Consider the following 25,696-nt stretch of genomic DNA (forward strand, 5'->3'; position numbering starts at 1 on the left):
ATAGACACAATAAATCAAGATAAATGATTGGGAACATAATATAGCAAAGAAGACACCAGCCCTCATGTAAGCTGTATTAATTATAACATATAAGCTCAACCTCGCCCATCTTAGTCATGATTAGGCAAGTTTTATAGTGACCTCAAGCAATGCGTACCAGAAAGAATAAAGAATATGACTGAAGAATAAAGTGAAGAACGCAAAGGAGGAAATTAGTGGGTATTGGGGAAAAAAGGGCTGGGTATGAGGGGATCACCATCTAAGTCAGAGCACCTTGGGCTATCAGAGTATTCATAGGCTACGGGTGTGACAAATGGGGATGCTCATCACAATAAGTAGGAAAGCCAGGTCCTCCAGAGAAAAATCCTTACAGGGTTATTCCAAGCACCATGACCACTTCACTGTGTATTCCTTTACATCAGGCTTCCCCAAACTCTGGCCCTCCAGATGTTGCTGAACTACAACTCCCATGATTCTATGAATGAAATAGATAGGCTGAGAATCATGGGAGTTGTAGTTCAGCAACATCTGGAGGGCCGGAGTTTGGGGAAGGCTTATTTACATAGAGCACCGCCATCACATCATGAAACACACTTGCGTGTGTGAAACCAATGCAGGACATTTCAGCCTATGTTAGATCATTTCCCAGACTGTTTCACAAGCTCACAGCACTGCATGACATCTCGCCATATTCTATTTATCTGCCAAACATGGCAATAAATAAACCATTGCTAATAAAACAGTAATTATTTATATAACAATTAGAAACAGAGGAGTGCAAATCCTCACAATGAAAAACCATGTCAAAAAGAATTTAAGCCGAAGAGGAGGATGGGTGCAGGCTAAGTAAGCAATGTAAGGATATGATGTAATTAGAATAATCCCAACCATTACCTACTTAAAGTACTAAAAACAGGGAAATAAAAACGAAACTACAAAAACTACAGAAATGCTACATGCAACATTTGTGTCTCCTTTATTATAAACCTCAATTTAAATTTTAATATTTAAAATTCCAACATTTTTGGAATTAAAGAATATTTCCATCTGCTACTTGTTACATTAAATTGCAAAAAAACATTACTGGATATTATTTAGGAGTCGAAGAGCTAATTATCAATGCAGATTAAAGATCTTGGATACCAAAGGTGGATCGGTTCCCTTGATCTACTCCTGCCTTTAACGTCTGCATGATATAATATCTGCCTCCACTGGTACAGACCACCAATGAGTGTAAACTGGGGGTGGGGGGTAAAGTACATTTTTCAGGCAGGGCTAATTCTTTACGCTACAATTTTTATTCCACTTAAAATCGAATTGCAACATTTAGGCAAAAAGTGCTGATCTGACATTTTTTAAAAAAAAATCTTCTATAGTCACAGCTTGGGTATTTTAAAGCACATTTTGCAATTTGCCATTGACAAACCATTTTGCCCTGTTACCTCGGTCCCCACCCTGGACACTAGGTCTCCTCTGAAACCAGTGACACTGTCTTAAGTAGAGGCAGTGCTCGGCATGATTACGGAGAATGTGTAGCATGTTGGGTGGAGAGTTCGTATGATTAAAGGATAGACATGGGTTAGGTGTCATGGGGAAAGTGTGTGTAATCCTTACTGTTCATCAATTTCTATTTCTACAATATTGTCATGGGCACACAAAATTCCCCACTGCACTGACTCAAACATGCCTGTTTTTATACCCACTAAACATTGCTCTATATAAATTCATCAATAAAAACTATGGCTAGACCAGAGAGCCATGCACAAGATCTCATGTAGCGTGGGAGTGTTATGTAGGAATGGTTTAGGTAACAACCCAATCGATTAGAACCAAGAGATTTGTGTTATTTTCAGAAGAGTGATAAGAAAAATTACAATAAAACAATGAGACATTTTTTTTCAAGCCGTTCTGCTTGATTAAGGTGGCTGTTCTGCTTGATTGAGGTGGCTGGATGCTGTATTTTCCAGCAGGCAAGGTATTGTTTGCCTCCTAAGTGTACATACTACACCATATTGTTTCTTTTTTCTCCTACTTATCTATGAGGATATTGTAAGAGGAAGACCATTTGCAGACCCATGGACCACAGCATATCCCTAGGCGGGGATTAATCCGCCCAAGCACAAAGGTTGGAGCTACACCCAGGCTCCCAAAAGGTGTGAGTGGATTACCTCCTTTTATCTTTTTATCATTATATTTGACATACTACGCCATCAGGTTTATTATTTCATTTTACTTATTTGCAAGGACACTGGAGTTACACCACCCTTCTATCTCAAATAGTAGATCAAAAGGTAAGAGAGACACTAGGCACCAAAACAACTTAAATTGTGGTTTTACTGCATACATGCCTTTGTAGTCTCTCTCCATTTCCATCTATTTTCTCCAAGTAGTATCAAACAGATTTCAAGGGATATAAAAAACAAGATTCTTCTGGCACCTTCAACCAACTCATGTGTTGCAGCTCAGCGAATGCCAGAAGTAAACATATTTTCCAATTTTGGGATGATAGGTTTAGAACTCTGGAAACAGGTTAGTCCAGAGCTTTAAGTCCATCATCACCAACCAGAGTTGGATAGACTAATGCATCTCTACATCAGCAGAGTCAAAGAAAAGGGCACAGGCTGTAGGTGCCAAGATAGTCCGTTTCCCCCCCCCAAACCACTCCTAAATGGAAGCATGCAAAGCAGGTGTATGACGCAGACTCCTTTCACCATAACATGCTCTAGTGCTTAGAGTGCATTGCAGAGTAAAATGGTACTTTGAACTATTCAACTGGCTCTAATTTAAAAAAAAAAAAAAAAAAAAAAGGCAGTTTAAAGCAGCACTGTCATGCCGAACTTACCTTTCCTCAATCTCTTCCTCTTCTCCGCCTCTCTCAGGATCTGTTATTCATTTCTTCCATTCTTCTTTAGTTTTCTTTAAAACCATAAGACAAAGTACAGGCTGCTCACTGTTTAGTGGACATGCCCCTACTCGCGATATAGCGAGTAGGGGCATTGGGGAGATTTCAATCTCCCTTGTGCTATTATGGGGGTCATATTGACCCCCATAGAGTGAGGGGAGGACCTGGGGGGCTAATGAAGTGGTGGGGAGCACTGCTCCCCACCGCTTCTGTCTTTACATATTGCAAGGAGGGAGCTGCACGCCGGTAGCTCCCTCCTTGTAATAAACCGAACAAACAAACGAACACTGATACACAGTGTTAGTTTGTTCGTCTGATTTTTCTATTCATTCATTCGTCTGTCTGATGAATGAATGAATAGGTGAAATTCCCGTTCGCATGTCCAGGTGTTTCACTGGGCATGTGCGGGAATCTCACAGTCTGTGTAGTGTGGGTAGATGACGTGTCCCACAGGGACTTCACCTACCCACACAAAGATGGCGGCGCCCTGAATATAGATCGGGGCAGAAAATAAAGAATAAAAAATAGGTAATGTGGGGGGCTTAGGGGCATTTGGGGATGACTAGGGGGTCGATTGGATGTAGTTGAGGCGGGAGGGGGGTTAAAAAAAAAAACGGAATTCGGCATGACAGTGCCGCTTTAACAACTCCACTTTCTCCTCTCAACTAGACATCATGGCACCTCCTACATTTAAATTCAGTAAGTGTTCCCAATTACAACCCTGGCACACCAAGCTTACCCGATATCTCCAAAAATGTTCAAGAACTGCTGAATGCTGTTGGAGACTCTGCACCTGACTTCCTCCACTATAAATTTATGCTGCGCTCCTACACTCTGCAAAAGTAAATTACTTCAATACAGTTGCTCCCCCTCCTCCTTCCACCTTGTCCGCCTCAAACTTTGCTACTCACTTCACTGAGAAGATTTCTACAATCAGGGAAGAGATCTCATTTGCACCTACTACAACGGAAGAGGTTTCTGCTCTGCTACAGTCCTGCCGCCCCACCAACTATTCCCTCGATCATATTCCCTCATGTCTCATTCACACTGTCTCCCGTTTACTAAAATTTTCCATCTCTCCTTTTCCTCCGGCACATTTCCCTCACCCTTTAAACATGCAACCCTAACACCTATTCTGAAAAAGCCCAACCTTGACTCCAACTCCCGCCCTATATCGCTTCTGCCATTTGCCTCCAAAATCCTTGAGAGAGTTGTGTAAAAGAGATTGACAGACTTCCTTGAATCCAACGCTCTGCTTGACCCGCTTCAGTCTGCATTCCGTGCTCGTCATTCTGCTGAAACAGCTGTGACCAAAGTATCCAACGATTTAATCGCTGCTAAATCCCGCTATCCTAATTCTCCTTGATCTTTCTGCTGCCTTTGACACTGTTGATCATCAACAGCTTCTTCTCATTCTTCGTAATCTCAGTCTATGGGATACTGCTCTGTCCTGGTGCTCCTTCCATCTCTTCCAGCGCTTTTTCAATGTTTCTTTCTCTGGCTCTGCCTCTTCCTCCCAACCCCGCTCTGTTGGCGTTCCCCAAGGTTCTGTTCTTGGCCCCCTACTGTTCTCTATCTATACTGCCTCCCTTGGTAAACTCCTCAGCTCCTTTGGCTTCCATTATCATTTATATGTAGATGACACACAAATCTACCTGTCCTCTCCTGATCTCTCTCCACCCCTCTTGACTCATGTCTCTGACTGCCTCTCCGCGATTTCCAACTGGATGGCTGCTCACTTCCCTAAACTCAACCTGTCCAAAACTGAACTTCTGGTCTTTCCTCCCTCAAGTGTTGCTACTCCCGTGTCTGTCTCCCTCCAAGTCAACGGCGCCACCATCACCTCTACCTCGCAGGCTCGCTGCCTAGGTGTTTGTTTTGACTCTGACCTCTCCTTCACCCCTCATGTCCAGTCAATCTCCAAATCCTGCTGCTTCCATCTCAAAAACATAGCACGCATCCGCCCTTTTTTAACACTAGACAGGGCTAAGATGCTGGTCCATGCCATTGTTCTTTCTCACCTTGACTACTGCAATCCCCTTCTTAGTGGTCTTACGCGTTCCCAGATTGCACCGTTGCAATCTATAATGAGTGCGCTGGCAAGGCTCATTTTCCTGTCTGCCCGCACCTCCCACCTCGGTCAGTTCCTACATTGGCTTCCAGTTAGATACTGCTCAACTTAATATTCTGGTGCTTGCTTACAAGTCCCTACATAATGCTGCTCCAACCTACCTATTCTCCATAATACACAAATATGTCCCGTCAAGGCCCCTGCGCTCTGCCGAAGAACTACGTCTATCCTCTGTCCATACTCCCACATCTGATGTTCGCCTCCAAGACTTTTCCAGGGTTGCACTTTTTCTGTAGAACTCCCTTCCCTTCTCCGTTTCACTTTCACCAGTCTCCACGCCTTCAAAAAATCTTTGAAAACTCACTTCTTCAGGAAAGCAAATCATTTAAACTGCTAGCGGGTTTTCATCCATCCTGTCAAAAAAAAGCCTACTAGGTTCTCAGTGAATACTTTTCTAGCAACCCATTTCATTACCCCTACTTATACCGTTTGTGTCATTATACCCCACTCCCTCTAGCATGTAAGCTCATTGAGCAGGGCCCTCCACCCCTCCATTCCAGTGCGTCCATTTGTCTGGTTACAATTACCCATTGTACAGTGCTACCGAATTTGCTGGCACTTTATAAATTAAAGAAGAATAATCATAGCTACCACGTTTCTGCAAAAATAAGCAAATAATAGCTTTCTATGTATACATACACCAATAAACTTGTATGAAGAACAAGGTATGTTTATTAGAAGATTCCATAGAACTTCCCCTTCCTGTCTTTCCAGTTCACCCCATATTAGAATTCAACAAGCCTGGAGGGCCTGTCCTGACATGGACTTACAGCATATATACACTCCAGAACAAAGCCTTAGGGGAGGATGTGAAATCTTTCTCAGCACATGAACACATTTTTCACATTACGCTGAAGTTTCCCATAATACGAGGTTTATTGACTAGTTGGTAAAACAGTAAACACATTCAGGAACAGCTGTAAACAGCCATTAAAGAGACACCCAGGCACCCAGACCACTTCTGCCCATTGGAGTGGTCTGGGTGCCAACTCCCACTACCCTTAACCCTGCAAGTGTAATTATTGCAGTTTTCATAAAATGCAATATTTACCTTGAGGGTTAAGTCCTTTTCTAGTGGCTGTCTACTAGACAATCACTAGGACACTTCCGTGTTCATTGAACACTAAAAGTGTGTTATAACGACGCTGGACGTCCTCACACTATGTGAGGACCTCCAGCGTCACCGTAAGCCCCATAGGAAAGCATTGAAAGCATTATTCAATGCTTTCCTATCAGGAGGTGTAATGCGCGTGCGCGGCATTGCCGTGCATGCGCATTAGGTCTCCCCCGCCGCCGGCCGCGCGTGCTCAATAGGTCTCCCCTGCCGGCTGACGTCGGCGGGGAGGAGTGTGGATGGAGCCTGACCCAGCGCCGAGGGACATCGGCGCTAGATATAGGTAAGTCACTGAAGGGGTTTTAACCCATTCAGCAACATGGGATTGGGTGGGAGGGAGAGGGGACCTGCAGTGCCAGGAAAACGGTTTGTTTTCCTGGCACTGGAGAGTCCCTTTGAATTAAACATAGCTGGCTTATTTGAGAGGGCCACGTTAAATTCTTAAGTGTGTAAATACCCACACATTACATCATCAGCCTTTGACCACTCCAGAAAAAAGCTTGGCCAATCAGAAGCTTCTAATTTTGATTGAGAGAGTTGGAACAGTAGGACATGTTAGACTCATCACTGGAAGGTTTAAAATGCACCTATAGTAGCACCTCTATGGCACTGGTAAGAGTAATGGCAGAATTTTGCAGGATTTAGTTTAGTATATGCAGGGATGTGGACATTATAAACACCCAATGTTCGGGACATGCAGTTCCAGGCGCTGTGCAATCAGGGGGGTATTTTGTGTGGTGGAAAGATTGTCCGCTTCTCCTAAAACCAAATAGGGGTGCCAGCAGACTGCCAGTCATGGGTAGATACAAGGACAGGAGCCACTTCTCGCGATGCACAGTGTTCATGGCTGCAGGGATGCAGCATGACATAAGAACCCAGTGGCCAACACTCTGTGCATGGAGGACAGAAAAGTCAAGGGACCAAGCTGCACACTGAATGCAGGATAAAGGTTGCTGGTAATGAGACAGACAGAATTGGGCTGTACAGTATGTTCGTCAGATTTAGTTTGTGTTTAAATGGCTCAGTGTGTTAGTCTGTGTGTGAGTATGGGTTAGAGGGTGTGTTTGTGGGTATACGTTGCAGTGTGTGTCAGATTCAACCATTTTTATTTTTTATTTTTTTACTTAAAGGGACACTATAGTCACCAGAACAAAAACAGCCTATTGCATTTGTTCTGGTAAGTAGAATGATTGCCTTCAGGCTTTTTGCTGTAAACACTGTCTTTTCAGGGAAAATGCAGTGTTTACATTACAGCCTAGGGATAACTCCACTGGCCACTCCTTAGTTGGACAAGAGGTGCTTCCTGGGACAGTCCCGCCTAGTGTGCAGCACTGCCATTCAGTGTCTCCACCCTCTGTGTGCAGACACTGAACTTTCCTCAGAGATGCATTGATTCAATTCCTCTCTGAGGAGATGCCGATTGGTCAGGGCTGTGTTTGACTTGTTCTATTCAGATTTAATTTTGAAAATTCTATTAAATTTAGTGCCAGGCCAAGTAGACTGTCCAAATGAACAAGAAGTTTTTTTTGTTTTTTTTAAATATTCCAGACCCCTGATATGTCAGATCACATAAAAAAAAAAAATGCAAAGCAATTATTGTGTTCATATTCATATAGCTCCAGCATATTCCAAAGCACTGTACAATAGGATAAAAACAAATAAATGTATTAAAGGTGACACAGCAAGTTCAAAGTACAGAGCAAGTTATCTGGGGACGTCATTTAACCAAACAAACGCAAGACACGCCAGATGGGAGTTCACTGGAAAATTGAGCTAGATTGCAATGATTGTAGAAAAGCAAGTTGTGTAAGGTAAGACGAGGAGAACAGGTGTAAACACATACTATGTTAGGCATTCCAAATAAAAATAGTTGTCTGCATTATTTAAGTTTTTGACAATAAAAAAAGGTTAAGGGTTATTCCTTTAGGGTTTACAGAATAGTGGCCAGTTCGCTTAGTTAGCTTTTTTAATAAACTAACGTCCTAAACTTTAACCCAACTTGCGATGTAGAATCGCTGCATTCCAGAACTAATGTGCAATATTTGATCTTGGGTGGGAATCAATGCTGTTTCTGCTAGACAGCAAGATGTTTGCAGAAGAGAAGGGTGTTCCCCCTTAACATTCACAAAAAGCCACAAAACAAGTTGAGCTTCCTTTAACAAACAAGATAAAGAGAAGGTGTTGATACAGTAGCCAATTGATAAGGTAGTTCCAACTCCTGAAAGAAATTGTGTAAAATTAAATACAGTATAAGAAGAATTTTATTGAGTGAATGGGCTGGGTTTTGTATAGAAAATAAACAAAACTCCCCACGTCTAAAGGGGCACACATGAAGAAAATTGTCAGAATTGACCTATTAGTGATTTGGCAGAGGGGCTTTTAGCTAATCCTAAATCTGTGGATTTATTCAATTCGGACCTGCAAATTATCCTAGTTTTTACATTTCTTGTTAATAGACAATGTATATGCTATCAGGTGTTCTACAGCTATAGTAACAAAACATTAAAAAAAGAAAAAATAGGAATTTCAGCTTAAGACGAAAAGGCATTTTTGTTTGTTTCGTTATCCATTTAATGGCCGATTAAAAGCCAAGTCAATTTGCTGGCTTCTTGGCAAGCCTTAGTCTGCAAACATAAGAGCTATTCTGTAATACAAGCACTAATTGAATAATTCTTTCCAAATAGACTATGACAGTTCAGGTATTACATAAAATATCCATACAGAGAGGGACAAGGTAAAGCAGTGGAATCGTAAAATTAAAAGCCAGATATCTGTATTTTCATTACATTGCTCTTAAATGGGGTTTTATTTTTCAAAATAAAAAAATATAAAAAAAAAAAAAAAAAAAAGACATACTTATCCAATTTCTAACATTAAGGAAACTTTGCTCATTGGTTAAATCGAAAAGCAGAAGGAAACCCATTGCATCTCTGAAAAAGGCAGTTGTCAGACTGCGGAATCTGAAAGAATAAAGAAAAAAAATTAAAAAGGAAAGAAAGAAAAAATTAAAAATGTAATTTATTAAAATTGCAATTGCAACATATAATTATACTCTGGCTACTCATATAAACCTCCATGTGACAGGTGACAGAGGCGAAATTGATTTTCTTTCCTGCCAGACACCATAGATGTGAATTTATATAGTGCCTTTCTCCCAGTAGGACTCAAAGCGCTCTCGGGATTAACCAAATTGGCAGCTGAATAGTAATAGATGATATTACCCAATTGATGGTACTTATTTTATTGACCTCGGAAGAATGAAGGGCTGAGTTGAACCTGAGAACCTTGCATCCCTGACTACAGGCTTTGTAGTCAGGGAATTTACCAACTGAGCTACCTCACCACCTAACCTATAAGAATCAACAGTACTGGTGAATGTTATCTGACTTTCCAGGCTATATTTGGGTATCTATTATACTGTATGTGATATAGGATACCATAACATGCATACCATAAACACAGTAAAGCAGCTAGGATTTCTTATACTGGGAAACAATGTAAATGACAATGTATCCATGACTGTCTTTTATAATCGTTTAGTAACAGTTATTTTAGCAACCTTTGTCACACCCTTAAACGGGCACTTTTGGTACCAAACAACCTTGGCTTAATGAAACTGTTTTGGTGTATATATCATGCAGTTTCACTGCTCAATTATTTGCCATTCATGAGTTAAATAACTTTGTTTATGCAGCCTTAGACACAACTACTTGCATGTGACTTGCACAGTCTTCCTAAACACTTCCTGTAAAGAGAGATCTAATGTTTAAACTTCCTTTATTGCAAATTCTGTTTAATTTAAAATTTCTTATCTCCTGCTCTGTTAAAAGCTTGCTAGACCTTGCAGGAGCCTCCTGCATATGATAAAAGTTCAATTTACAGAGCAAAAAACGTCTAAAGCAGGCTTCCTCAAACTCCGGCCCTCTAGATGTTGCTGAACTGCAATTCCCATGATTCTATGAATGAAATAGATAGGCTGAGAATCATGGGAGTTGTAGTTCAGCAACATCTGGAGGGCCGGAGTTTGAGGAAGCCTGGTCTAAAGCAAATAAACATCTGGTTGAAAATGAAACAATTTTTTCATGCAGGCTTTGTCGGTGACAGCCATGAACGTGTGGCTAGGGCTGCATAAGCAGAAAAAAAAAAAAAAGTGATTTAACTCCTAAATTGTAGAAATTTGAGCAGTGAGACTTTAGAGGCATGATCTATACGCTAAAACTGCTTCATTACGCTAAAGTTGTTTTGATGCCTATAGTGTCCCATGCAGATTCTTATTTCTCAATATCTGCATGTTCCTGTTGTTCACTACCTTATTCTAGGGTTGAAAGTGAATGAGATATTTATGAATCACTGCTATACCAATACATATTGGCAGAGTACTATTTTAGGCACTTAGTGTCTGACATTGGATTCCAAGCTGATATTATCTTGCAATATACTGGCTTTTTTGCAACATGTTTGGACAGTGAGAACTGATGCACTATTGAGTTTATTTAAACACAAGTTTGGACATTTCATATAGAGACACACTTATTTATTTCGGAATTTATTTTATTATTGATTTTTATATACTCCTGGTTTGGTGTTCAGATGTATCCTGTTCATTAATTTTTTCTGACTTTATTTTAATTGGGTATTTTATGGTAGAGCGTGTCCAGTTTAGAGCACTGCTTAGTTGATCTTCCCCATATCTACCCCTTTTCCTATAGCTTGTTATGAGAATCCCAACTTGTGTATAGGACATATTCATGTAGTGAAAATGAATATTCTCCCCAGACGAACATTCAGTCACTGCCGATCCCCATTACCTAAAAAGGCCTACAGATGGCTCTAAATAATTTCATCTGGCAGAACAAACGACAGAGTAGTGTACATCGTACTGTACAGACTCAGAATAGCCAGAGGACCAATATTAAGCACTGCTTGCCCAGCAATCTTAAAATTCCCCACGAATATGGGATGCTACCACAAATAGATTCTCACTGACCTTGACCCCATCATCTCTGACTCCATACCTATGGCATAGGGCATTTCTCTTGGGTATGAGACCCAGAGACTACAAGAGCATTGAATATGTGGGACTGTAATATCATTGAATATGCTGGACTACAATGGATCAGCCACCTATTTCAGGAAAACACTTTTATCCCATTCCCACACCAAAACAAAACCAGGTTATTTTCTAGATTTTATTTTTAGATATCTACAACTGAGAGCCAACCTTAGCGATACAAAAGAGGCAGCCAAGACCCTCATAACGTTTTTTGAAAGGTTATGTCCTTACAAGGCACCTCAGAAAGGAATAACATCACAGATCTACACACACCTGTGCACTCACTAAAAGGAATGGGTAAACCTAAAATACACTGAGTTATGGGAACAAGATCTGGGACAGACTCTGGAGGGAGGGGAATGGGAAGAGATCTTGGAAGCGAATGCCAAAACCTTGATTTGTGTAACATTACAGTAACAGTGATTCAAAACTTTATTTCGTTGGTATACTACTACTGTGAAATTACACTGCATGGGGAAAACAAGGACAGACAAATGTGGGAGATACTGAGGCAATAGGGGCGCCAAACAGTAGAGTTGTACTGGGTCTAGGAGAAGGCTCTTGCCTCCAGTGTTCTACAAAGACTGATCCCCTATTAAAAGATGAGACACCCCCCTGATCTCGAGAGACTAAAACTAACAATGAGGGACAATTGCTTAATGGATAAACTGAAAGCACACGTTATAAATCACTCCCAGTGTTTTAGAAAATGTGGGTTCTATGAGAAGAATAGGACAATGGGGGCAACATATGATCCTGGTAGTTTCGGATGTTATCCCTACCCTGTCGGCAGCAGTCTCGCCTCCCCGATTTTTCCTCATCTTTGCTCTCTTCCAGCCTCCTCTCTCCTACTCCCAAAATTTCACTCCATGCATGCATAAGAATGACATGGTTAGCCCATAATAAGCTTGTAAAATCAAAGAACATCCTCTGGTTCAAATGCAACAATACATATATCCCATTGTATGTATCAATGTGGAACTGTCAACCCCTATCTATGTATTGGGACTGGATGTGCTTCATGTACGGAACATACACAAACACACAGGCTCTGTATGTAGTCTCAGCAGTGCCGGAACCAGCAGCACCGATCCAACATCATAAAACTCATGTTCTATTTATTTTTTTTGTAAATGCTAGTAACATCAGGATAGGTTATACTTGTTTGAACACTGACAATAGAGAGCTTGTGCCTCTCCAGCCGTTTAGCTAAATGTGGAATTGACACTTTGACATTATCAATATCAATATCAAGCCTTTCCAATCTTCAGGGAGGTAAGAACGTCTAACTGCACCTTAGCAGTAGCTCATATGCAACAACTTAAATCTTTACATAGATTAAATCTTTACATAGAAATAATTAGTGATATCTTCTGCAGATTCATTAGTGTAGTAGTAATGTGAGATTTAAAGATTTTATAAAAGAGAAGATAATCATCATGGAGAAAATTCAGAATGAGTTGCCTCTGGCACTAAGCTAAAGTTAATTTAAAAACCTTTAAAAGGTTAAGAAAAAAAAATCTATAGGGAAATTTGTGTTTATGCCCTGATAAAGACTCAATTTAGGAAGAATCAATGTGGTTGTTGATACAGTGGACTTTAAAGGGTCTCTGTCATTTCTAGCATGGCTGTGTGTCACTTTAACATGAAATTTACGGTAATCAATATTTAATGCTAGCCAAGTTTCCTCCATTGGGGCAGTGGTTCACAGACCTTTTTTAAACCAATTTTTTCTCCCATTTAAATGGGAGAAAAAAATTCAAAGGCACACAAGATATTCTCACCTTCATCAGCAGCTTATAGTCAAATTCCCTTAAAGTCTTACTAAAGACATATGAATACTTCTGGTCAAACAGAGTTATAAATGGTTAGATAGTATTGTATTTATTGTAAAAGTGATGGTAGGATCCCAGTAGCCACCCGGTGCTCCAGAGCAGGACCAGCAATCCCGCAACGACAGAAATTCCCCAGGCAATCAAGGTGTTAAAGTCGCAGGCAGTTTTAATGAAACAAAAAGGACAGCAACGTTTCGACCTGCGAAGAGGTATTTTTCAAGCTTGAAAAAGGCCTCTTGGGGAATTTCTTTCGTAGTATTGTATTTATTGTCATAGCACCCTGCTTAAAAACCACTGATTTGGTGCTCATACACAGCTGTTTTATCCAGTTGTGGTTGCCATACTGTTGTGTAGGATGCCTTCAGTATGCAAACTTTAGGTTGCATATAATTTAATCTATACATTTTCTGTGGCTTTTTGCAAGTACAGCGTATACAATTTATCTACAACTCTCTGATCATGAACTAAAAAACAATTAAATAATTTAAAAAAAAAAAAGTGTCTGTTTTGGAAAAAAAAATATTTTGTTCAGGACACAACGTAATAGAAGTGTAGAGAATTTCCCACTATATGTGGGCAAACCGTGCACAAGAAAGACGTGAGTTACCAACAGTCATACCCCTAAATACAATAGGGAAAGTATGAGTGAGCAACTTCTAATTCGCTTTTGAACCACTAAAATATCAACCAAGCATAACAAGAGTTTCAGTCCAACAGTATATGTACATAAGAATGACATGGTTACACAGTTTGTTCCCCTAAGAGAGAAAACTGCTTCATTTAAGTTACAGAGGGGGAGAGGGGGGGAGGTTCTTAAATCACATCTATTTAACAGATCTTACCGTTCCTGCCCTGCAGTGTCCCACAGCTGCAGGTGAACCCTCTGGCCTCTGCCCGCAGTACCATCTGGGCCATTTGATCGGTACACCTGTGAAAAGAAACAGTGTTATACATAAACTAAACAGGTTTACAACCAGACAGACATTCTAAATGGTATATACAAGTGATATAGAACATCTCACTCACCACTTTTTATTTGACAAGGATAAAAGGAGAGCTGAGATTATGCAGATAAAAGTTACACCAATGTTTATCCTTTTTCAGTTATCGATAAGTTGTCAGTTGTTGGGAGGTGCTGTAGTTTCAATGCTCAGAGCGCCAGAGATAATGCCAGCACATTGCAAAGCAACATAAATGGCATAGATGGCACTTAAAGGAAGACTCCAAGCCCCATACACATTGCAGCTCTCTTTAGTGGTTATTGTGCCTTACGTGTCCTGCACCCACCCCACCCCCTCCCCCCCCACACTTCTTTCCCAAAATCTCCATCACACATTCTGAACGGAGTCAAACCATTTTAGAACGGTTTGACATTTAACCTGGGGTCCGCAGGCGCCACTACACACAGTGCGAACGGTGGAGATTCAGTAGCCATGCAGGAATAGGTCATTGGCTGAGAGCATCAGCTGATCGCTCTCAACCCATGAGCTAAACCCTGCACTGCAGATCTTCTGGGTCTCCACTGTCAGTAGGCAAGAAGTCAGACTGTTCTATAACATTGGAGGGGGCTGACACAAGTTCTGGCACTTTAACCACTGAAAAAGATTTATTACATAGTTACATAGCTGAAAAGAGACTTGCGTCCATCAAGTTCAGCCTTCTTCACATATGCTTTTGCTGTTGATCCAAAAGAAGGCAAAAAACCCAGTCTGAAGCGCTTCCAATTTTGCAACAAACTATGAAAAAGTTCCTTCTTAACCCCAAAATAGCAGTCAGATGTCTCCTTGGATCAAGCAGTTATTACTCCACTAATTAGAAATTATATCACTGTATGTTATGTTTTTGCAAGTATTTATCCAATTGCAGTTTAAACATCTGTACAGACTCTGACAAAACCACCTCTTCAGGCAAAGAATTCCATATCCTTATTGCTCTTACTGTAAAAAAAAAACCTTTTCTTTGCCTTAGATGAAATCTCCTTTCTTCAAGCCTAAATGTGTGACCTCGTGTCCTATGTATAGCCCTGTTTATGAATAGATTTCCAGATAATGGTTTGTACTGGCCCCGAATATATTTGTATAATGTTATCATATCCCCTCTCAGGCGCCGTTTTTCCAAACTAAAGAGATTTAAATGTTTTAACCTTTCTTCATAACTAAAATGCTCCATTCCTTTTATCAATTTTGTAGCTCGTCTCTGCACTTTTTCTAGTGCCATGATATCAGGGGAGGGCTGGCAGCCTCAGGCCTGGGGGGCAAATCCAGTCAAGTGGCCCATTGCACCCCTGAATTAGCTCACCATCCATGGCCACCTTTTCCTGGTTTTATAACGGATATTGATATTATGCTAATTAGTAGCTCTTTGCCATACCCACTCCTTTGCGGCTCCGACTTTCAATGTTGTTAGAGCGCAGGCTGAGAATCTCTGAGCCTGTGCCCTGACTCACTAACTGAGCACCGGAACCACAAGGGATATGATCTGACTGCACCTACTGCTGGTGTGCACCAATGGACCACCAGGGAATCGTTTAAATTAAATATGCTGGTGTCCAAAACTTGTGAGCTGTGTTGGCCGCCGGGCGCCTCTGTTGTTATTGCGCCCTACATGACCCCACAGCTTGCATACCTCAAAGGCTGGCCCTGCTGACAGACACACTGGCCCTCACTCTCAATAACATACACACACAAACCCTGACAAACACTCACTGACAGGCAGACACATACACACACACACTGACAGGCAGACACACACACACACATTCACTGACAGACACACTTGCTGACACACACACACACTGACAGACACCAGTGCCATCTTAACAACATTATGGGTCCCCGGGCAAAGCAGTGCACTGGGGCCCTGCCTACACAACTTACAGGAATAAAAATTTAAATTATAGATACAACGAAGATTATATTTAGAAGTACCTCCAACAAATGCAATGCATACATTCAATACATACACACAGACTGCCGAATGCAGTCACACACCGACTGCTGAATGCATACACACGACGACTGATGAATACACGCATACAGACTGACGAATAGACACACACACACACACACACAGACTGCTGAGTACACATAGAGAGTGCTGAATACATACACAGTCCGCTGAATACAAACATACACAAACATACACACAGACGGCTGAATACATACACAGACGGCTGAATACACACACACAACAGTGAGGGGTGCAGTGTATGTGTTTGTGTGTATGGGTGCGGTGTGTGTGGGGTGCTGTGTATGTGTGGAATGCTATGTGAGTGTGGGGTTCTCTATGTGTGTGTGGAGTGCTATGTGAGTGGGGTGCTGTGTGTGTGTGTGTGGAGTGCTATGTGAGTGGGGTGCTGCGTGTGAGTGGAGTGCTATATGTGTGTTGGGTGCTGTGTGTGTGTGTGTGTTTGAGGGGTGCAGGTAGCAAATATTTTTTGTTTTTTAATATTACTATACGTTAAATAAAATCTATATGTCCCCCCCACCCTTCTTCTTACCTTTGGTGAAAGAGGCTGGGACACAGCCAGCCCTGGTGGTCCAGTTGTGAATTCTGTACAGCCTGCAGCTTGTCTGGCTGCAGGCTATCTCCTGTCCTACTGCGCGCAGAATGCTGTGTGGAGCATTGCAATGGTAATGCGCTGCAACGCTCCACACAGCCTGCTTGCGGGAGGAACGATCTGCCTTACAGGTCGGCCTCTCCTGCAGCCCTGGGTCCTAGGCAGCTTCCTCTCTCCCCGATTGAATTGAGATCTCCCTCATCGGCACAAGGCCAGAAAACAAGGCCACCTCTCCGTTGGCTGGCAGGGGAGATCAAAGGATCTCCCCTGTCGGCCGGGCATGCTGGGCAGCGCGGTAGGGCCCCATGCGGAAAGACGTCCCTGACAGACACACACAAACACTTCCAGACACACACAAACACTTCCAGACACACACACACACTTCCAGACACACACACACACTTCCAGACACACACTTCCACACACACACTTCCACACACACACACACACTTCCAGACACACACTTCCACACACACACTTCCACACACACACTTCCAGACACACACACACACACACTTCCAGACACACACACACACACACTTCCAGACACACACACACTCCAGACACACACACTTCCAGACACACACACACTTCCAGACACACACACACACACACACACGCACACTTCCAGACACACACACACACGCACACTTCCAGACACACACACTTCCAGACACACACACTTCCAGACACACACACACACACACACACACACACACACACACACACACACACACACTTACACACACACACACACTTCCAGACACACACACACACACTTCCAGACACACACACACTTCCAGACACACACACACTTCCAGACACACACACACTTCCAGACACACACACACTTCCAGACACACACACACTTCAGACACACACACACACACACACGCACACTTCCAGACACACACACACACTTACACTTCCAGACACACACACTTCCAGACACACACACTTCCAGACACACACACTTCCAGACACACACACACACACACACACACACACACTTACACACACACACACACTTCCAGACACACACACACGCACACACACTTCCAGACACACACACACACTTCCAGACACACACACACTTCCAGACACACACACACACACGCACACTTCCAGACACACACACACACACACACTTACACTTCCTGACACACACACTTCCAGACACACACACACACACACACACACTTCCAGACACACGCACACTTCCAGACACACACACACTCTTCCAGACACACACACACTTCCAGACACACACACACACTCAGACACACACACACACTCAGACACACACACACACACTCTTACACTTCCTGACACACACACACACACACAGACACACACACACACTTACAGACACACACACACACACACTTACACTTCCTGACACACACACACACTTACAGACACACACACACACACACTTACTTTCAGACACACACAAATGTATTTTATTTCTTGTTGCTCCTACCTTTAGGAGTGCTCTGGGTCCTTTCCCCGGGGTCCAGTGACTTCCTCCGTGATATTCCTGCTCCTCTCTGCTCCCTCGCGCAGTTTAGTGATGCGGGGCCGGAATGACGTCATATTCCGGCTCCCGACATCAACAGAGAGGGCGCGCGAGGGAGCAGGAAGATCATCAGCAGAGCTCCCTCGCTGCTGCATGCCTCCTTCCTCACCCGGCCGGTATATTGCTGCAGAGTAGGCACCTGCCATCTGGGACAAGCAGGTGCCTACTCTGCCTTGCTACTGGGGCACCGTAAGTGGCCAGCTGGCCACCTGCTGGGCTCCTTGTGACAGGCTATCAGCCTGCTCCGCGCGGCACCCCCTCCTCCTGGCGCCCAGGACCGGCCCTGCAGTGGCCATTTTTCTAATTACTTAGGGCGGCCTGGGGGGCAATTGCCTCCCTGCCCCCCGGCCCAGCCCGCCCCTGCATGATATCTTTCTTTAGAACAGGTGCCCAAAATTGCACAGCATATTCAAGGGGTGGTCTAACCAGCGATTTATAAAGAGGCAAAATTATATTTTCATCTCGAGAATTTATGCCCCTATTTATACATGACAAAACCTTACTGGCCTTAGCAACGGCAGATTGGCATTGCATATTGCTACCTAATTTGTTGTCTATAACAATTCCCAAATCCTTCTCGTGTGTGGTTATCCCTAGTTCACTACCATTTAGGGTGTAAATTGCTTGTGCATTCTTAACCCCCGAAGTGCATTTTTCTACGTTAAATTTCATCTGCCATTTTAGTGCCCAGTCCCCCAATCTATCCAAATCCCTCTGCAGCAAGGCAATACCCTGCTCACATTTCTTTACAAAGTTTTGTGTCATCTGCAAACACGGATACATGGCTTTTAATGCCCATTTCAAGATCATTTATAAATATGTTAAATAGAAGCGGTCCCAAAACAGAACCCTGAGGGACACCACTTACCACTTTTGTCCAGCTTGAAAATTTACCATTTATGACAACTCATTGTACTCTATCCTTAAGCCAATGTTCTACCCAAGAACAACAATATTCATCTAGACCAATTTCTTTTAGTTTGAAGACTAACCTATTGTGAGGAACCGTATCAAATGCCTTGGCAAAGTCCAAGTAGATCACATCCACTGCAATACCCTGATCTATATTTCTACTTACTTCTTCGTAGAATGCAATTAGGTTAGTTTGACATGACCTATGTTTCATAAAACCATGCTGATCATTGCTAATAACACAGTTCTTCCCAATGAATTCCTGATTATTATCCCTTAATAGCCATTCAAATAATTTCCCAGTCACAGAAGTTAAGCTCACAGGTCTATAATTTCCAGGCAAGGATTTTGAACCCTTTTTAAATATAGGAACAACATCTGCCTTCCTCCAATCCTCCGGTACAATACCTGAAACAAAAGAATCTTGAAAAATTAAATACAGAGGTTCACTTATTTCCCCACTTAGCTCCTTAAGTACTTGTGGGTGGATACCGTCAGGCCCCGGAGCTTTATTTACATTAATTTTCTTTAATAGCTGTAGCACCTTGTCTTGAGTTATCCAATCACAAGTTATCTGCAAGTGTGTTATAGCAATCATTTGCTTTTTTGCAAGTATTATTAGCTTCCTTATATCTTATATAGGATGCCTCAGATTTTTTCCGATTTAAATGCTTTAAAAGCCCTTTTCTTATTTTTAATCTCTTGTTTTACTTCTCTACTAAACCATATTGGTTTTAATTTGTTTATTTTATATTTATTACCCAATGGTACATACTGTGAAATGTACCTTTCTAATATTTGTTTGAATAGTTTCCATTTATCCTCAGTGTTTTTATCACTAAGGAGTTTATGCCAGTCAATATGTTGTAGAGCTGCCCCAATGTTATTAAAATTGGCTTTTTTTAAATGATACATTTTAATATACCCCACTTGCTTTTGCTTTTTTGAGTTTATTTCAAAAGTTACCATATTGTGATCACTATTTCCCAAATGCTCCCCTACTTGAATGTTGGTTAAAAGATTAACATTGTTTGTTATAACGAGATCCAGACAAGCATCCTTTCTTGTTGGTGCTTGTACCAGTTGTGACATAAAGGTGTCATTTAACACATTCAAAAACCGGATTCCCCTAGCTGAAGTACTAGTCCCTCTATCCCAATTTATGTCCGAGTAATTAAAATCTCCAATAATTAACGTGTTACCCCGATTTGTGGTTATGGTGTTTGGAGTATTCACATAAAAGGACTAAGAGAGTGAAATATATTCAATAGTAAAATAGTTAAATCATAGTAGAGAATTAAAGAGGAGTTAAACTGTGTTGATCACAATGTTCAATGTACTAGAAAACCTTATGCTATATACCAAACTGGGAACAGTTCCTTATACCTCATTGCTGGAGTTATATGTATTTCACAGGTGTAACCATAACTTACAAAACATTAGACTCTCGCAGAATAATAGATGACATGTATATGCAGACGTATGACTCTAATACCAATCAAGCTCTGCTTATCAGAGGACAGCGGTAGACTTATCCAGCTGTAGACTATACGCCTACAATACATGTGAGCACCTTTCACACGCAGCTGATGTTGGACAACAACGCCTCTTAAGATTAGCCAGGCATTTGCTGGCTGTCAGTGATATGAGTAGCAGTGCATTCTCAACTAACACCATAAATCTGCCTGCCCTAGCTTCACACTATTAAAAAGGTCATTACATCCTGCACAGGCTATAATAGGCATCGTCAGAACCATAGCACAGGACTCTCTGCATCAGTACACCTACTAAACCTGTACAACCCGTAGATAATGAAATGATCTGAAAATGTCAAAGAATACAATGAGGCAATGAATTTTTTCTCTTCAAAGAGGAACAAAAAATACAAATAAGCATTAAAGTATGTTGTATATTCATTCATTTGTAAAAGAACAGCTTTTATAATAACAATAAGGAATTTTTAAAGAAAAACCTGAAATTCCACCCCTACAGAGAATTTGCACAATATACTTTCTCTCACTGATTTTCTGGGGGTGGAATACTTTTTTCACAATTCAAAATTACAGCAGAACAAGTATAGAAAAAAAATATAAAGACAAAGATCTATCCATCTGATTGAGCATAATTTTTGTATTTTTAATTCTCCCCCCTCCTCCCCCCCCCCCCCCCCCCCCGCGCTTCTAGTTACCATGCACGCGTTTTCCAAATGAGGGTAAGTGTCTATAGGGTTAGTGGATTCTATGAAAGTGTTACTTCATGTGCCATGACCATTTCAGTGAATTTTAGTGGTCATGGTGTCTGGAGCCTGCATGTGCCGCATTTCTCTATGGAACGCTGCACATACAGAGATTAACCCCACTGCTGCCAGAGGTGTAACTTCACACTCAGCAGCAATATTGGGACATCATTAGCCAGCCCAGAACAGTTCCGGGCTGTCTGATGTAAATTCTGTGCAGATTTCTATGCACAGCAGCTCATTTATTGGGTGATGGACTGAATAGTTGATTGGCAGGACTGGGATTCTGCTTATACAGCTCTATTATTATCATCATCATCATCGGTATTTATATAGCGCCAACTAATTCCGCAGCGCTTTACAATATTATGAAATGGGGGATTTTTACAATAAATGAGACAATTACACAGTGACACAGGAACAATTGGTAGATGAGGGCCCTGCTCAAATGAGCAGCCTAAAGGAGATGGGGTACAAATACACAACAGGACAGCAAGGGTGACAGCCACCAAACAAGGTGGAAACTAGCAGAACTGGAGTATGGCTCTTTAGGAGAGCAAGGGACCAATATGGAAAAGTATAGATAAGTTACTCTGGGAATCTACTATACAGAAGCAGCATGTCACAAACCTGCATACAGTGGAGATCCAACACCCGGTGGGACCAAGGTAACAGGGCTAATAATAGCAACACATTTTGAGCCCTTACCAGGAAACAGTGCTATGATTGTCCGAGTGACCCTTTAATTCAGGTCACGGAGACGATATAAATATTAGACAATTGATGGCAATGTCGTTGGCACATGCTATTCTCAAACTAGGTATGGTTTTGCATGGTGGGATGATGGGTTACACGACAGCAAGGATCCAATCCCAGTTTGTAAACTTCCCAGAACTTTACTGGGGAGTTGCACACAACGTTGCAAGTGCTTGCCGACATTCCAGTGTATCTTGCACCACTCAATGGTAGCAGGAATTCTAACCTTTCGCGGGGTGACAGCATCATTCCTGACTTTGGTTCCAAATAATCCACATACTTTTTTTCTGTGTAACTTTTCAAGAAGACTCATTCATGGGCTTTCACAAGTCAAAATGACATGACCACACTGCTGGCCTGTAAAAGTCCATTTGGAGTAGTGTAGCATACACATGACATGGCAGCACATAGTGTACAAGGCATTGGCAAGGTCAAAAATAGGGGGAATTGCGCAAATCACAAAAAGGCACACACACATTACAGTTTTTTAGTAAAATAATATTTTGTGCTGCTCAGAGTGAGATTGAAAAACTTTTTACGTGCAGAAGGGTACTAAAACAACCCCCTTCTGCCATAGAATATGAAAGAAAAAAACTCAGCAAAACAGAACTGTACCAAAGGTAGGACAGCCATATTCTACTATATTCACAATATCTAGGAGGTAACCCCTAAGATATAACTTCTTTCAGGTATAATATTATTATTATATTATTTATATAGCGCCATCAGATTCCATAGCGCTGTATTGAGCTAGAAACATCAGCAAAAGGGGTAAAACAATATGACTCCATGTCAGAAGAGAAATATAGCACCTTAGAAAAACAAAAAATAGGCATCAACCAACATAATTTAAAGACACTTAATGTGCAAGTACACTATCTGTTTAAAAAATAAATTAATCGGGGGCGGAGCCTAACTGCCGAGCAGGAAAGCCGCACAATGAAAGGGCTCCTGCGAAAAAGCGACTTAATTGGGGACAAATACCCCGAAAATCAGAGTACATACCGGCAAAAAGGTGCAATGCAGGCAGGAGAAACCCGGGGGTATCCAAAGACCCCAAACAAGCGACGACCACCCCTCGGGAACCCTCCGAAGCCGCTGGGGCCTACTCGAGACCGAACCGAGGTGAGGCGGCCGCTCACCCCGACAGCAACGATGCACACAGCCCCTCAGTCACGCATGCATCCAACCCCCCCCCCTATGGACCGGCGGGGGATATCCCGGTCTCCCCTGGGCAACAGGGGTAGCCCAGCACAGCCCCACCGCAAAACTGAAACTAAGCCTGTACCAGAAAGGGGCAACTCGACACACGAGGCCCTCAAAATGGCGGCGACTGGGGAAGCTTATCACACCGCAGCGGCCACGGAGCTCCGACTGGCCGCAATCTTCAACTCCTTCTGGGAGAAACTGGCAGCCTGCATGCGACCACCCCACCTGACGACCCAGACAAAGGGCAAGCTACCAAGCCCAGTCCGGGTGACCGCACGGCGGACCTCCAACACTCTCACAGGCTCCAGGCGCCCGAAAGGCCGGCGTTGCAGGAGCGCCATCTTGAAAAAACACACCGGGAGATCTAATACCTACAGGGACGGCCTGACACTGACCCACGGAGCCAAGAAAATGCCCAGAACGGAACACCCACGCCCTGAACACCGGCAAGCCGCGACCAGTAATAGAACCGGCAAGAATAAAACAAGTCTGAAGGCCATCAGGGCTAAAGCCCGACAGCATCTCCCACAGCAGCCGAGGTCCCAGCGTTGTAACCGGCAGCACAGCGCCAGACCCCTCAGCACTCCCTCAAGTGGAGGAAACTCGGATTCTGGCAGACACCGGGTTTGTGGCACAGCGATGCAGGCCTGCTCACCAGTCTGGGGCTGGAGGATCACCACATCCCTGTACAGCCCACCAGCGCACACCAACATCTTCCCAGTGAGCCACGAAATGGACTATCTGCTTCAACACACCAGTGGCGTAGGGTGAAGGTTTGCAGTAGCCTCTATCCCTGCGGCCACCCGGTCAGCAGAGCTGAACTAAAGGGGTATTTTTATCGTTGCCCTATGCTCAGCGGCTTAAAATGCATGGTTTAAAATGTTTTATATGCTTTATAAACCACACAATACTACTTGATAATTTTTGATGTTCCCATGTCTAAAACCCGGTCACTTCACCATACCGGAACCAACCAAATGTTAAATCTAAGGCACTACTCTTACGCTCCCACTTATCCCAAGCCAGTGCTATGGTCTAGCTATGCCCTTCAATATCAACAACGTGCCTATAACCTACTGCCCTATCGCACCAATTTAGCAATGCTCCTCATGGCACGTAAATGTTAAACTCCCAATCGATACTACGCGTATGTCCAATCAGTTTTAATGCTATACTGTCAAGCTTGTCAGTAATACTTTGAAACTCCAAATCATCAACATAAGAAGAATTACCTCTTTTGTCTCACATGCCTATCTAACCATCATCACGCCTCAAAGTATATGCATATAGATAGCATGTCTAGCCTTTAAATCATAACTCTTCTCCTCTTGTTTTCTATGCCTGCTACTATTTACAAAAAATTGTGCAGTATATTCAAATGCCATGTAACAGAAATGTCTTGTTTTATTAATATTTCTTACCAACGCTGTTGTGGCATTGGAGAAATCTGTGTTAAACTCATGCACGCAAAAATAAAGAATTTAAAAAAAAAAAAAAAAAAAAAAAATTAATCGATTAACATTCATTCTGTTGCTTTTACCTATAACACCTATAACACCACTAACAGATGTTTTCCCATGTGAAATTTTACTCATCAGCACTAGTGTATTGGCTGATTGGCTTTGTAATGGTTTCAGCCATAACAGATCAGATCTGAAACACAAACCGTGAGGTAAGGGTACTTACCACTCGCTTTTCCCGAAAGTCAATGCCCACTGTCGTGATGAACTTTGAGTTAAATTTCCCATCTGTATACTGATAGAGGAAACTAGTCTTTCCAACGCCAGAGTCTCCCAACGCTAGAAATTTGATGAGGTAATCATAATCCCCATCAAACATTGTGGAATTTGGAAAGTGACCTGCAAAACACAACAGACAAAAAAAAAAAAATCATAAAACAATTACGACATAATCTGTAGTTCTACAGTTAGAGGATACCATGACATGAAATATGCACCCATTTCAATTATACTGTTAAAAAACTGCAACATTATAAATATGTTAAATGCAAAAAAATACAAACGGCCAGCAGAAAAAAATATTAAATTAACTTTGAATTCTCCGTTTAGTTTAGCTCTGGTTGCTTCTGTGTCTGCTCTCCTTCACTTCCCATATTCAGTGACAGAAAAAAGCAATGATGGTCAGGGTGATCAAATGGGGGTAACTCCGTAACCGTATAGAAGTGAATAAATAAATATGCATTTCAATGTTAAATTGTATTTTTCAGATCTAACTAAACACATTTACTTAAGCAACACTTTGGAGTCATGAATGCAATTATGTAATGTTACAACAGGTGCAATAAAGTGAAACTGCAAGATAGTGGCTACGTTTTAGCACCCACAGGGTTTCACTTCATACAACCGAATAAATAAAATTGTGTAAAACAGCAGCCCACGGATAGCTGAGT

At 42.2% G+C, this 25,696-nt stretch overlaps 1 protein-coding gene across 4 annotated transcripts in view; it reads right to left on the reverse strand.

Moving 5' to 3' along the window:
* The window catches only part of RAB27A (RAB27A, member RAS oncogene family), an 82,509-nt gene that overhangs the window by 11,257 nt on the left and 45,556 nt on the right, over positions 1-25,696 (reverse strand). For all 4 annotated transcript variants that reach the window (XM_063449074.1, XM_063449076.1, XM_063449075.1 and 1 more), the window contains 3 exons: positions 24,973-25,145; positions 13,878-13,963; positions 9,004-9,107 (listed from right to left, as the gene is read on the reverse strand). In XM_063449074.1, coding sequence (XP_063305144.1) covers positions 9,004-9,107; positions 13,878-13,963; positions 24,973-25,125 — 343 coding nt within the window. In that variant the 5' untranslated portion in view covers positions 25,126-25,145. The remainder of the gene's footprint in view (positions 1-9,003; positions 9,108-13,877; positions 13,964-24,972; positions 25,146-25,696) is intronic.

Source organism: Pelobates fuscus, chromosome 3 (genome assembly GCF_036172605.1).
Source record: "Pelobates fuscus isolate aPelFus1 chromosome 3, aPelFus1.pri, whole genome shotgun sequence".
NCBI classification, from domain to species: Eukaryota; Metazoa; Chordata; class Amphibia; order Anura; family Pelobatidae; genus Pelobates; species Pelobates fuscus.